The 15,245-nt window shown below is 46.4% G+C and overlaps 1 protein-coding gene and 1 long non-coding RNA gene across 2 annotated transcripts; one reads left to right on the top strand and one right to left on the bottom strand.

The window, feature by feature from the left end:
• Positions 1-1,127: 1,127 nt before the first annotated feature.
• On the bottom strand, positions 1,128-14,275 carry LOC134294882 (zinc finger protein 850-like). The gene is made up of 2 exons (XM_062966664.1): positions 14,174-14,275; positions 1,128-3,345 (listed from the first exon to the last, which is right to left on the bottom strand). The coding sequence occupies exon 2, from the start codon at positions 3,135-3,137 to the stop codon at positions 1,272-1,274; it is 1,866 nt and encodes a 621-aa protein (XP_062822734.1). The 5' UTR covers positions 3,138-3,345; positions 14,174-14,275; the 3' UTR covers positions 1,128-1,271.
• Positions 3,341-6,770, top strand: LOC134294888 (uncharacterized). The gene is made up of 2 exons (XR_010001518.1): positions 3,341-3,501; positions 3,826-6,770. It is a non-coding gene; the product is annotated as an uncharacterized LOC134294888 (long non-coding RNA).
• Positions 14,276-15,245: the final 970 nt, after the last annotated feature.

Below are 15,245 nucleotides of genomic sequence, written 5' to 3'. Positions count from 1 at the left end.
AAATGCAATAATAATAAGAAGATCCGAGTGAAATAATAAATGTATTAATAATACTGAAATAATAAAAATAGAGTAAAATAAATGTAATAGTAGCAAAAATAACAGAGAAAAATAATAAATGTAATACAGTAGAGTCTCACTTATCCAACATAAACGGGCCAGCAGAATGTTGGATAAGCGAATATGTTGGATAATAAGGAGGGATTAAGGAAAAACCTATTAAACATCAAATTAGGTTATGATTTTACAAACTAAGCACGAAAACATCATGTTATACAACAAATTTGACAGAAAACGTAGTTCAATACGCAGTAATGCTATGTAGAAATTACTGTATTTACGAATTTAGCACCAGAATATCACAATGTATTGAAAACATTGACTACAAAAATGTGTTGGATAATCCAGAACGTTGGATAAGCGAGTGTTGGATAAGTGAGACTCTACTGTAATACCAATAATAATAGAGAAAAAAATAAATATACCATAGAATATTATAAATCATAAAAAATTACAATTTACAGCCTGAGGAAGGAGAAGCCGAAGGGAGAGAAAAGGAGCCCAAGCGGCAACGGGAGGAGAAGGAGGCAATTGATCAACACACGATTGGTTGATAAAGACTTAAAATAGTGTATAAATACTAAAATAATGTATAAATATGTAGCATCCCTACTTCATGGATTTTCACTTATTGCGGGTGGTCCTGGAACCTAACCCCCGTGATAGGTGAGGGAACACTGAGTTTTAGTTCAATCTTTCCACAATACTCCACATGTGATGAAATGTCCCAACTTTGAGCTTGCATTTCCAAAATTTGCAAGAGTTGTTTTTCTACATTTTAGAATGACACTCTGGTGTCAATTAATACCATTCTCTCCAGAGTGAATTCTATGATATCTATTCCATGAAAAGCTCTGTCCACACTCCATGCATTTCTATGGTTTCTCCCCAGTGTGAGTCCTTTGATGTGAATGTAGAGTTGAACAACCACTGAAGCTCTGTCCACACTCCATGCATTTCTATGGTTTCTGCCCAGTGTGAGTCCTTTGATGTGAATGTAGAGTTGAACAACCACTGAAGCTCTGTCCACACTCCATGCATTTCTATGGTTTCTCCCCAGTGTGAGTCCTTTGATGTGAATGTAGAGTTGAACAACCACTGAAGCTCTGTCCACACTCCATGCATTTCTATGGTTTCTGCCCAGTGTGAGTCCTTTGATGTGAATGTAGAGTTGAACAACCACTGAAGCTCTGTCCACACTCCATGCATTTCTATGGTTTTTCCCCAGTGTGGGTCCTTTGATGTCTACGTAGTCCTGAACTACGAGCAAAGCTCTGTCCACACTCCAGGCAGTTATAGGGTTTCTCCCCAGTGTGAGTCCTTTGATGGGAACGTAAGTGTCCCTTCTGAGTGAAGCTCTGTCCACACTCCAGGCATTTATAGGGTTTCTCCCCAGTGTGAGTCCTTTGATGGGAACGTAGTCCTGAACTATGAGTGAAGCTCTGTCCACACTCCAGGCAGTTATAGGGTTTCTCCCCAGTGTGAGTCCTTTGATGGGAACGTAAGTGTCCCTTCTGAGTGAAGCTCTGTCCACACTCCAGGCATTTATAGGGTTTCTCCCCAGTGTGAGTCCTTTGATGGGAACGTAGTCCTGAACTATGAGTGAAGCTCTGTCCACACTCCAGGCAGTTATAGGGTTTCTCCCCAGTGTGAGTCCTTTGATGTGAACGTAGATTTGAACTAAAAGCAAAGCTCTGTCCACACTCCAGGCATTTATATGGTTTCTCCCCAGTGTGAGTTCTTTGATGTGAACGTAGTCCTGAACTACAAACAAAGCTCTGTCCACACTCCAGGCATTTATATGGTTTCTCCCCAGTGTGAGTCCTTTGATGTCTATGTAAGCTTCCCTTCCGAGCAAAGCTCTGTCCACACTCCAGGCAGTTATAGGGTTCCTCCCCAGTGTGAGTTCTTTGATGTGAACGTAGTCCTGAACTACAAACAAAGCTCTGTCCACACTCCAGGCATTTATATGGTTTCTCCCCAGTGTGAGTCCATTGATGTGAACGTAATCCTGAACTACAAGTATAGCTTTGTCCACACTCCAGGCATTTATAGGGTTTCTCCCCAGTGTGAGTTCTTTGATGTGAACGTAGATTTGAACTACGAGCAAAGCTCTGTCCACACTCCAGGCAGTTATAGGGTTTCTCCCAGGTGTGAGTTCTTTGATGTCTATGTAAGTGTCCCTTCTGAGCAAAGCTTTGTCCACACTCCAGGCAGTTATAGGGTTTCTCCCCAGTGTGAGTCCTTTGATGTGAACGTAATCCTGAACTACAAGTATAGCTTTGTCCACACTCCAGGCATTTATAGGGTTTCTCCCCAGTGTGAGTTCTTTGATGTAAACGTAGTCCTGAACTACGAGTATAGCTCTGTCCACACTCCAGGCATTTATAGGGTTTCTCCCCAGTGTGAGTTCCTTGATGTGAACGTAGTCCTGAACTACGAGCAAAGCTCTGTCCACACTCCAGGCAGTTATAGGGTTTCTCCCCAGTGTGAGTTCTTTGATGTGAACGTAGATTTGAACTAAAAGCAAATCTCTGTCCACACTCCAGGCAGTTATAGGGTTTCTCCCCAGTGTGAGTCCTTTGATGTGAATCTAAGTGTCCCTTTTGAGTAAAGCTCTGTCCACACTCCAGGCAGTTATAGGGTTTCTCCCCAGTGTGAGTTCTTTGATGTGAATGTAGACTTCCATTATGAGCAAAGCTCTGTCCACACTCCGGGCATTTAAAAGGTTTCTCCCCAGTGTGAGTCCTTTGATGTGAACGTAGAACTGAACTCTCAGTGAAGCTCTGTCCACACTCCGGGCATTTAAAAGGTTTCTCCCCAGTGTGAGTCCTTTGATGTGAACGTAGACCTGAACTCCCAGTGAAGCTCTGTCCACACTCCGGGCATTTAAAAGGTTTCTCCCCAGTGTGAGTCCTTAGATGTGAATATAGGCCTGAACTATGAGTGAAGCTCTTTTCACACTCCGGGCATTTAAAAGGTTTCTCCCCAGTGTGAGTCCTTTCATGCAGTAGCAGATTGCTCCTCCAACTGAAGCTCTTTCCACACTCAAGGCATGTATAGGGTTTCTCCTCCATGTCGACAGTTTTGTGATATGCACACGTGAGTGTTCCCTTTTTCTTTCTGATCAAAATTGAGTTCCACAAGATTGGCACCTAGAGAGGATTTCTTCTTCCCACAGGATTTCTTTCATTATTGCCCTTTGGTTTCCAAATTCCTCAATCTCCACTAGATATTGATATTTTCTTTTTATGCCCGTGGTGACTTCATAGGGTCTTCATTTCCCTGATCAAGAAAGAAGAGCAAAAGGTTAAACATGAACCTGCAAACTTCCTTTATTTCCAAGATGATCCTCTTTTCCATTCAGTGCTTGTGTTGAAAATTGAACTACCCAGAAATGGAGATATGAAGGGTCTCAAGGACACACAGAAACAAGCAAAGGTGATCACAGATTTATGAACTATAAGGGATGGATTCAGAAGGAAAGAAGGGAGGGAGGATGAAAATAATGAGTGATTGATGGAAGGAAAGAGGGATGGATGGAAGAAAAAGGGACCTTCGTACAATACTAAAGAACCACATTGGTTTTGTTGGCTTGACCTAAACATGGGTAAAGAAACACAAGGCAGACAGTCAAACAGACCATAGACAGGACGTCATTCACTCTGAATAATGGGTTTCCTTGAATTACCAGCATAAGTTAAATCTTAAGAGGCACAATGATCCCTTTCCTGATGATTTCATGAATTTCAGGTTCCCTTTCAGGCCACAAGGGATCCCAGGTCCGTCTCCTGTGCATCCCAAATTGGACCTCTGCTGCCACCACATTTCCTACATCTCTCAAAGGAACCCCAAATTCCCAAAGATGTTGCCTTCCTGCCTGGCAAATTCAACACCCCATTTAGGCATGCTGAGATGTCCACAGAACTGGTCTCGCCTGGACTAAGTCCCCGTTGGATTGTTCACTCCCTTGGTTGAGCCGCAGGACGGCATGCAAATTCACAGGCACAGCGCAGTCGGGAAACCCTCCTTCCTGCCCAGCCCTTTCCACCCTGTCCATTTCCGCCTCTATTTCCTGCCCTCTGTTGTGGGGAAAGGCTTTTCAGCAGGTGAAGGCGATTGAGAGAAACACGGGTTATGTGCACAGGGTTGTAGGAACGTGTCTGCCGTAATCTAAGCCATTAAATCCCAACCTGGGGAAGAACGGCACCCACTCTGTCCATTCCTGTCCTGGAAGATGCCTCACAAATGACTTACTGAGCATGAGCAAAACAGAAGGAAAAGGGAGGGAGCAGATAATTCAATTGCCCCCTCCCCTGGCATTAAATAAAAGTATGGGCCTCAATATTTGGCCAACCAAAAGGAAATCTTGAGAAAAACAGAGGCTGTGGGGAAAAAAGTCTGCCTGGATACTTTTTGGAGGATGCCTCCAAGGGCCCGTCCAGACAGTCCCTTCATCCCAGGAGCTTCCGTAGTAAACAGTAGGGTGGCCAGACACCGTTCCCTGTAAACCCAAAAGCAACCGCTAGAAAAGGCAAAAAACGCGAGATTTCCAGGTGTGGGAATATCGTGGTTTTTGCCAAATATCCAGATCTTCGCATGTCTGCATGTCCCTGGAATCGGAAATCACAGGATTTTTGAACTGGGTTTGTTCCCGGGTTTTAGATGCTTGTTCATGATTGGTTGGTTCCTAAAAGGAAGGTGACACTCGAGTAAGAAGGCAAAAACTTTGGCCAGGGAAGAGGAACTTCACCCTTCACCTGTTTAATGAAGGTTGTGGCTGAAAAATCGAGTTCCTGGGGTGCAACAAGTACCTTCACAGTAAGCAGTACACAATGACACAGGAGCAGACACTTTCAAACCAGGAACAGAATGCCATCATTACTATAATTACTCACACTTTGTTGTATGCCATCGGTGAAGACAGGTTTTGTAGTGTACTTGCGCCAGGGAACAACATGATGATATTGCCAGGCTATACATGTTGGTTCCTCATTGGGTGTGTGCTGACAACATGAGTAACGTAAATGACAAATGCTTACTACGGGCTGTTGGGACAGGGACGTGCTGGAGAGGAATGTAAATATATAGAGACAAGGTCATGCAGGTGGCTAATAGGGAAAGTCATGTGGAACCTAGGAACAGCGCCCTGTTGTTCGATGCCACAAGTACACAACCAAATCTGTCTGGACAGATGGCCAGGCAGCCAGGCTGTAAAAGTAGAAGATAAGGACAAACTTCTGTTCCTGGCTTACAATTGCCTGTTCCTGTTTTATTGTGCAGTGCTGACTTGGGCAAGGTGGCCCTGCCCCATTAGGTTTGTTTGTGTGGCAAATACTTCATGAAACGTTTGGAGGGCAGTTTCTCTGGCCAGGACAAAGAACGGAACTGTTGCAGTGATCCGCATATCTGAATCTCTGCAAATCTGCATCTTGCCATTTTAAAAAAAAAACCCGCTGAGGTTTCAGGCAGAAGTCCTGCAGCAACCATTTTGGGAGCCTCTAACTCTCGGAACAAAGCAGCAAGTCTGGACAATGGAGGCAGAAATCCCAGGACCAACAGGTCTGTATGTGGACCTCTTCTGAAGTTCTGGGATCTTTTGCCCCTGTTTAAAACCCGTGATTTAGTGCTGTCTGGAAGTGCCCCAAGTGGCCTCTACAAGGTCCAAAATGCTGTTCTCTGCTTCTGAAAGGCTTCCCTGACCTGGGACACACCTACCATGTAGAACAAACACAAACTGAGTCCAACCTCAGCTGCCATAGATCAATACTATAGAATTTTTGGGAGTTGCCATTCAATAAGGCATCAGCTGTCATGGATCACTCTATCTTCGAAGGAAGCCTTAGGAGTGACCATGCCATCAAAGAGCTGTGAACAAGAAGCTGTTAATGATGACCATCTGGGTGATCAAGGGTGGGAGAGGGAAGGTAACCATAATGGTTGTTATGGAGACAGCAGTTAGGTTCCATGGGAATGTGTAAACAATGAGGCGGTGAAAGGAAACAGGGAAGAGATATAACCTGGTGCATTAGGGTTAGAGCTTAGAAGCAACTTTCTTTCTGACATTAAGCCCTGTCTCTTCGGAAGGCTCTTTCTCTACCAACAATGAGAGGTGTGTAGCAGCAGGATGTCAGAGACTGGACACCTAGCGAGGCCTTAGAGACAACCCCGCAGGAGTTCTCCCCCTGTGGGACTGCAGCTCTCATGGCTGCCCTAGCACTCGACCCGTCATTTCTGGGAGAAGACCCAGAAGAGTCACTAAATTTGGGAGAGAATAGAGGACCACAGAGTTTGACCCAGTATCCTGTGGGCCAAGGAGTCCCAGGTCTCTAGAGGAATGGATCATCTTAGCGGGGAGAGTGGAGTATGACAAAGAGCAAGTGAGACAAGGAGCCAGGGATGGCGTCATCAGGAGAAACACCGCAATTGTCAGGATGCAAAAAGCCAACTGACCTTTTCACATCCGACCAGAGCAAAGGGGCGGGGAGAGCCGGAAGAGGAAGACCATTTGTTTGGAAAGACTGATTTATGACCTGCTCTGGGTTTCAAACATGGGAAAGAACTGTTGACGGGAAGGTGTGAATGGGAAGGGGGAAACGTGGGAGAGGGAGGGAAGAAGCATCTTGATATACTGGGGGGCTGGCGGAAAAGGGACAGTGTAAGCTTTGTGATCATCTTGGCAAGGCGGATTCAATAAAGTTTCCATAGCCCCAGCTGTGTGAGCCTACCTTTGTGTCCTACACCTTCCAAGGACTGACAGCAATAGCCTTGGGAGGAGGAGGTCCACAGAATCCTCCACAAGGATGGTTGAGCAGCCAGGAAAGAAAAGGACAACGGGATCCTTGTTTCCCATGCGGGAAGGAAAGCCGTCGAGCAGCAGAGTGCTGGAGGGAGCCACATCGGCCCAGGGAGAGAAAGGACAGTCCCGACAGGCCCCACCAGCTAGAATGGGGAAGGACAAAGCCCACGGCCCTACACAGAGAGAGTGAGCACAGGGACCCATGCACCGACTGGGACAGCAAGACTCCCTCCTGCTGGGAAACGAGAATGATCTGCTCTAAGGAATGCTCGACAGCAGATGTCAGCCACCAGGAGCATCATGCCAGCAGTGAGTCTGAACTGCAAGACCAGAAGAATACCCGACAAAATGGAGAAAGCTGCGATGCAAGATGGCATGGAGGTTCTGGCAGCTAAAAGTGAGAAACACCTGAACCATGAATTTGTACAATTAAAAAATTACTTTTTCGAATAACTGGGCCAACGCTGGGGACCCAAGCTAGTAATATACTGTATATATAATTATACAATCTATATATGCAGAAATGCTTGACCACTCCAACAACTATCATGTCAGACTACACAGAGAAGCCATTGAAATCCACAAGCATGTGGACAACTTCAACAGAAAGGAGGAAACCATGAAAATGAACAAATTCTGGCTACCAGTATTAAAAAACTCAAAACTCAGAACAGTAAATGGGAAGCAACACTCTGAGGGCAGAGGAGCCCCAAGGACGGCTAATGACTCTGAACAGGGGATGCCCCCCAGGCAAGAGACAAACCTTTCCAATGCTAATTAGGGTGATTAATTGCAACATTAATGCTGGCTTCCAACTGACAAAGGACTCTTGTCACACCCTGGACTCTCCACAGATATATATTTACCTTCCTTGCCTAGTTTATCCATGCCTCACAACCTCTGAGGATGCCTGCCATAGATGTGGGCGAAACATCAGGAGAGAATACTTCTGGAACATGGCCACACACCCCGAAAGACATACAACAACCCTATATATGCATAACCTGGCGCATATTATATAATCCGAGCTTGGGGACGAAGAAATCCTCCAAATGACCAAGGATCTGCCTTCCCACCCGGCTCATTCAAACCCACACTGAGGCTTGTTGGGATGTTCCCAAAATGAGTCCATGCTGAACGAAGTTCCATTCAGGCCATTCATTCCCTCAGTCGAACAGCGAGGAAAGAGCAAGGCGAGGAGATAAGCCAGTCCCGTCCGCCCCTCCTGTCAATCAAAACACGACCTGCAAGTTTGGACAGGCAAAAGGAAATCAAGAGGGAACTGGAGGTTGTGCAAAGAAAGGAAAGGTCTTCCCGGGATGCCTTTGGGAGGGAAGAGGCCTTCAAGGAGTCTCCAAAAGGCCTACATGGTTTCCTTTGATTCTGTAAGGCTTCCCTGATTTGGGCCACTAATGCAGCGTGACTCCATTTTAACTGCTCACTGAGACCAAATTCCTGGGAGTTGTAGTTTAAGAAGGCAAGAGCTTTCTGTGGCAGAGACATTTAGACACCACATGAAGCTACAGCTCCCAGGATTCTGCAGCACTGAGTCCCAGTAGTCAGTACAGTAGAGTCTGGCTCATCCAACATAATGGAGTCCCTGGGTAGATCAGGCGCGGGTCAACTTGGGCCCTCCCTCCAGGTACTTAAGTGGCTGAGGGGGAACAGGAAAGGTCCTGAAGCTGTTAGCAATGGTGGTTAGCAACTTTCTACCAAGTTACACTGTAATGTACACCGCCGGGAGGGGTGAGACGTGGTCGGCAAAGGTCGGAAGCTGTGCCCAACGGGAAAGGTCTCCGCCGGCCGCGTCTCTTCCCTCCCGGTGAGCACTCTGTGTGCGGAAAGGCCCACTGCATTGTTCACATCTGGAGAAAGGACGAATGGGAGACCCACTAATTAAATAATAGATGAAATGCAGACTTTTAAACCCCAGTGAAGAAGATTGGAGGTCAACAAAATCCCCTTCTCTGTCTTTTCCCTTCTTTCCATCCCATGTTCTACCTTATACCCCGAGAAAAAAAAAATCGCCTTCACCCAGGTGGTAGTTGTCCCTACTCTTATCCAGGACCCTTTCCTGTCCCTGATATTCCCATTTTATAACACTGTAATAAATATTTTTGTCAATTAAAATTATATTTTAAAATGCTAATATAATAGTGGTGCAGGAGACACGCCTTAAACAACAGGCCAGGAAATACTTTTAACCAAAAAGAGTGGGAGAAGAATTGGTTTCAGCAGGAACTTCCAAAAGAAATGGCCTGTTATTGTATATCCTCAAATTCTGGCAACCTCAAATGGTTAAGATAAAAAAAAGATTTCTAATGGCAATGATAAAATTACAAACAAAGAAAACACTTGTCAATATTTATGCTTCTAACTATGCAAAAGCTTCTTTCTTTGAAACTTTTTGGAAAGAGATGGAGGATATTGACTGCAACTCTATTGTGGATTTCAATATGGATTTTGAAAAACTATAAAGCCAATTCAAGAGAATCAAGGAAAATGCTTCTGGATTAGGGTAGAAAAACTGTCAATCATAGATCTCTGGAGGTTCTTACACCCAGAAGAAAAGAACGAAACCTTCTTCTCTGATAGAGAGACACAAGTCATACTCAAGAATTGATATCATTTGGATCACTAAATATTAAGTAAATCTTCATTCAAAAGCGCAAATCCAGTCAAGTATAATTTCAGGCCACTGTCCAATTACAATAGAAACCGCAATCCCAAGAAAGGGATCTGCAAGTTCAGTAGCTCAGCGGTTTAATCCGCTGCGCCACTGGGGGAGGGGAACCTTTACGTTTACCTAAACTATTCTTCATTACTTCATACTTCTTCATACTTCATTATTGAAAGTGGGGCTGACTTAGCATGTATCACAGAAACCTGGTTGCAGGAGGGTGATGAGGTCCTCCTCCAGGAATTATCATCTCCAGATTTTGTTATCACCCACCAGATGCGGACCGGGAGACGGGGGGGTGGAGTGGCAATGCTCGCACGAGAAAATTGATCTCTGAGGGCGGCTCCCACTCCAAACATCTCTGGTATGGAAAGCGTTGGCCTTGTGTGGGATTCACAGGAGAGTATAGCCTTTCTACTGGTGTACCGTGCGCCTAATGCACCAGTGGACAGCCTATCACAGCTGCTAGAGGTTGTGTCGGAGTGGGCCTTGAGGTTCCCCAGGCTTATTGTTTTGGGGGACTTCAATGTCCATGCTGATGCAGGCTCCTTCTCCTCAGCAGCTGAAGACCTAGTGTCGACCATGGCGACACTAGGACTCTCACTTTATAATACTGGGCCTACACATCAGGCTGGCCACACACGATTTGATCTTTGGGGTTGGAATCCAAGTGACCCTAACCTCCGTTTCGGAGGTTCCATGGTCGGACCACTGTGCCCTAGGAATCCGTATAGAGCACACCAACCCACCCAGCCTGGGCGCCAAACCTATTTGGGTTCGCCCGAAGAGACTAATGGAACCGGTCAGGTTCCTGAATGCTCTAAAGGCCATAGAACCTGTCAGCGACTCACTGGAGGTGCAAGTGGATACATGGAACACCAAATTATCCAATGCACTCGATGAGATCACACCTAGACGCCTTCTCCGACCCCGTAAGAATCAGTCTCCTTGGTTCACTGAGGAGCTCCGTGCGATGAAACGGGAGAAGAGACGGCTAGAGGTCATGTGGCGGGAACGCCGTGATGAGGAATCGGAATCAGCTTATAAGAAGTCCAGAGAGTCTTATGAGCAGGCTATCACCGAGGCAAAAAAGTCGTATTATGCTTCCTTGATAGCGTCTGCGAGCTCACACCCAGCACAATTATTTAAGATCATTAGATCCCTGACAAAGGTCCCTTCTGTTCCAAACAATAATGACCTGGCTCCTTCTGCTGAGGTTTTCCAGAGCTATTTTGCAGACAAGATCTCGCTTCTTCGTCGGGAACTCCCTGCCACGATGGATACAGTAACTGAACTTGAGACTCCGTGGCCACTCTCTGGGCCCATCCTGGACTGGTTTACCCCGCTGGATGCAGAGGCTGTCGACAGGATCATGACTGCAGCTAGGCCGACCACCTGCTCCTTCGATCCGTGTCCCTCCTGGCTAGTAAAATCCTGCCTAGATGGATTACGTGAACCTCTGTTGAATATAATAAATAGCTCCCTTGAGCAAGGAGTTTTTCCAGAGGGTTTAAAAGAGGCATCGGTATCTCCGCTGCTGAAGAAACCAGACTTAGATCGTTCAGTTCCCACTAGCTACCGCCCAGTGTCGGACCTTCCGTTTCTGGGCAAGCTGGTTGAGAGAGCAGCAGTGGAACAGTTGCAGCAGTTCCTCAATGACACAGCCGGACTTGATCCCTTCCAGTCCGGCTTCCGTAGGGGGCACGGGACGGAGACTGTGCTGGTCGCCATCACAGACCAACTTCGCTGCCAGAGGGATCAAGGCGGATCAGCGCTGCTCGTGTTATTGGATCTCACAGCAGCATTTGATACGGTCGAACACAATCTATTGACCCATCGCCTAGCCATGACGGGGGTTAGGGGGATACCCCTTAAATGGGTGTCCTCCTTCCTCCAAAATCGGGGACAGCGGGTGGTGAGGGGAGGGTTGGTTTCCGCGTGGTCTCCGCTAACTTGTGGGGTCCCACAGGGAGCTATTCTCTCTCCTCTATTATTTAACATCTATATGCGACCGCTTGCCCGACTGGTTTGGGCTCGAGTGCCACCAGTACGCTGATGACACTCAGCTCATTCTGAGGATGGAGGGCCAGCCGGACTCCGTACCCGATAGTTTCCATCAGTGCCTTGAAGCCGTTACTAGATGGTTGCGTGCCAGCAGGTTGAGGGTGAATCCAGCGAAGACGGAGATCCTTTGGCTGGGCCGTCCGGGTGGAAGGGATATCCAGCTGCCTACCCTGGATGGTGAGACACTACGTCCGTCATCTTCTGTAAAAAGTCTTGGTGTCTTATCAGACCCTCTGCTCACAATGGAGGCCCAGGTCTCTGCTGTGAGCAGATCTGCGTTTTTCCATCTACGCCAGGCTAGGCGACTGGCTCCCTACCTATCTAGGAACGACCTGGCGACGGTGATCCAGGCGACGGTCATCTCGAGGCTCGACTACTGTAACGCCCTCTACATTGGCCTTCCTCTGTCAGTGATCCGGAAACCGAAGCTGGTGCAAAACGCGGCGGCTCGTCTTCTCGCTGGGGTGCCGGCGAGGTGGCGTATCACCCCAATTCTTCAACAGCTGCACTGGCTACCGATTGAGTACCGGATTACTTTCAAGATACTAGTACTAACTTTCAAGGCCTTACATGGTCTGGGGCCAGCGTACCTGAGGGCCCGCTTATCACCCTACCAACCCCAGGGATTACTTCAGTCTGAAGACCAAAATTTGCTTGAAGTCCCTAACATACGGACTTATCATTTGTCTTCCACTAGGCAGAGAGCCTTCTCGGTTGTAGCCCCTCAATTATGGAATGCCTTGCCAGTGGAAACTCGAACCACCCGAGACTTACTTGCCTTTCGGAAAGCCTGCAAAACCTTGCTCTTCCGACAAGCGTTCAATGGGTGAAAGACTCGGGGCTATGTCTGTTTTTATTGTTGCTTTTATTGTTGCTTTTATTGTTTTTATTGTTATTTTAAAGCCCAATGTATTGTTTTAATCTATTTTTGTAAACCGCTCCGAGCCAAACCGGGAGTAGCGGTATATAAGTTTAATAATAATAATAATAATTAATAAATAAATAACAATAAGGGAGGAGGAAGGAAGGGAAGGAAGAATGGAGTGAGGTGGGAAGGAAGGAAGGAACAAGGAAGTGATTGGGAGTTGGAAAATATAGATAGTGACATCTATATATTGTATGTACGTAATAATAATAACAACTTTATTTTTATATCCCACCACAATCTCTCTCCCCGAAGGGACTCGGGGCAGCTTGCATGGAGACCAAGCCCAGCATAAACAAGGCCTCCAGATCATTTTTATGAGCGTCCTCAGGTCTTTTATCAAGCCATGTTTTATTTTTAATATAATTTTATTATGTTTTATCAATTTGTTTTATTACAATGTTTGTACCACTTGGGCTTGGCCCTGTGTAAGCTGCCCCAAGTCCCTTCAGGGAGATGGAGGCGGGATATAAAAATAAAGTTGGTGTTGTTGTTATTATTATTATAACACCATTAAAAACATATAACAAATAAACAATACAATGAAAACAACTGAAACAAGAAAAAGAAAAACATCATAAAAGTACATAATCAACTGACATCAACCGACCAGTTGCAGTACATTACAATATAGTGATAATGCTGATATTGTGCTATGCTAATATATTATAGTATATACGTACAATATAATGCAATACAATATAATACTACACTATTATAATTGTATATTACATATTACATGTAATATTGCAGTACATTACAATATAGTGATAATGCTGATATTGTGCTATGCTAATATATTATAGTATATACGTATAATATAATGCAATACAATATAATACTACACTATTATAATTGTATATTACCTATTACATGTAATATTGCAGTACATTACAATATAGTAATAGATAATGCTGATCTTGTGCTGTGCTAATATATTATAGTATATACGTACAATATAATGCAATACAATACAATAATACTACACTATTATAATTGTATATTACCTATTACATGTAATATTGCAGTACATTACAATATAGTAATAGATAATGCTGATATTGTGCTGTGCTAATATATTATAGTATATACGTACAATATAATGCAATACAATACAATAATACTACACTATTATAATTGTATATTACCTATTACATGTAATATTGCAGTACATTACAATATAGTGATAATGCTGATATTGTGCTATGCTAATATATTATAGTATATACGTACAATATAATGCAATACAATATAATACTACACTATTATAATTGTATATTACCTATTACATGTAATATTGCAGTATAGTACGATATAGTAATAGATAATGCTGATCTTGTGCTATGCTAATAATCTATTGTCCTGTATGTACATACCATTGCTAAGCCGCTGTGAGTCCCCTTCGGGGTGAGAAGGGCGGGATAGAAATGCAGTAAACAATAAATGCAGTAAACAATAAACACATAAACAAACAAGGGAAGACGGGGAGGGAGGGGGGAGGGGGAGGCCTTGGCGGCCATTGAGGCCTCGTTTCTTCCGGGAGGGAGGCAGGCCCCGCCCCCTCCTCCTTCCCCAAGACAGACTCAGAGACACTCAATCCGGATAGAAGATCAAGATCAATATAAATATCAATATCAATACCAACCTCTCTCTCTCTCTGTCTCTCCTCCTTCGCGGCTCCAGAGGAACCGCCTCAGAAAACAATGGCGGCGAGAGAGGCTCTGCGCAGGCCCAGCCAGGAAGAAGCCCCGCCCCTCCTCCGCCCCTCGCCCCCCCATTGGCCGAGTCCGTGACGCCCCGCCCACGAGCGGGCCCCTATTGGCTCCGGCCTTGATGGACGGGTGACAAGGAGGGGCGAGAAAGAAGGCGGCTTCTGAGGGCAGGATGGAGGCCCCGCCCCCTCTTCGTCGGAGGGAGTGACGTCAGGGCGTGGGCGGGGCGTGGCGAGGGTTCATTCCGTCATGGAGGGGGGCGGGGCTTCTCCCTTTGAGAGACGGGAGGGAGGGGCGGGGCCTCGGCCTGGCAGGGGAAGGGAGGGGCCTCATTGGCTGAGCAAGGGGAGGGCGGGGCCTTGCCTCTCGAAGCCCCGCCCAGCACAGAGGCCGTTCGAGGGCGCCCCTCCCAGCCTGGCTCTGGTGACGTCAGAGCCCCGCCCCCTCCCTCTCCCCGCAGAGCTGAGTGGCGCGATGGGTCAAGCGGCTCAGGCACGAGAGAGAGAGAGAGAGAGAGAGAGAGAGAGAGAGAGAGAGAGAGAGCGGGCGTCGCGGGTTCGAGTCCCGTCTGCCGAATTCTTCAAACTCCCTCCTCCTTCGGCAGAGAGTTCCGCAGATCCCGGGGCAGATCCGGGCAAACCTTGAAGGCTGTCTGAGTGAAGCCATGGGCTTTCCCCGGACATGAAGGGCAGTCCAGCCTGACTCGGGCCCTTGGGGCTCTTCCCCGTTTCTCAGCCCAAGAGCCGGCCTTGTCCGTAGACGCCTCCCAGGTCAAGACACACGTGGCACACGCACGCCATGCCATGACCTGACCCACGACACGCACACGCAGAGGCATCTCACGTGTTTCCCTCTCCCGGCTTCAGGAGGGAGTGCTCCGTTCCGGCCACAGGGGGCGCTGCCCCTTCACAGTCCACTTGTGACACCGAGTCCTTGATGGTAGGACTTCCTCATTCCTTTCCGCACAGTGGCAGCATATTTTATAGAGTCACAAATGACTTAAAT

Source organism: Anolis carolinensis, unplaced genomic scaffold (assembly GCF_035594765.1).
Source record: "Anolis carolinensis isolate JA03-04 unplaced genomic scaffold, rAnoCar3.1.pri scaffold_26, whole genome shotgun sequence".
NCBI lineage: Eukaryota > Metazoa > Chordata > Lepidosauria > Squamata > Dactyloidae > Anolis > Anolis carolinensis.
Note: the sequence above shows the minus strand (reverse complement) of the source record. Positions and strands in the feature narration are given on the sequence as shown.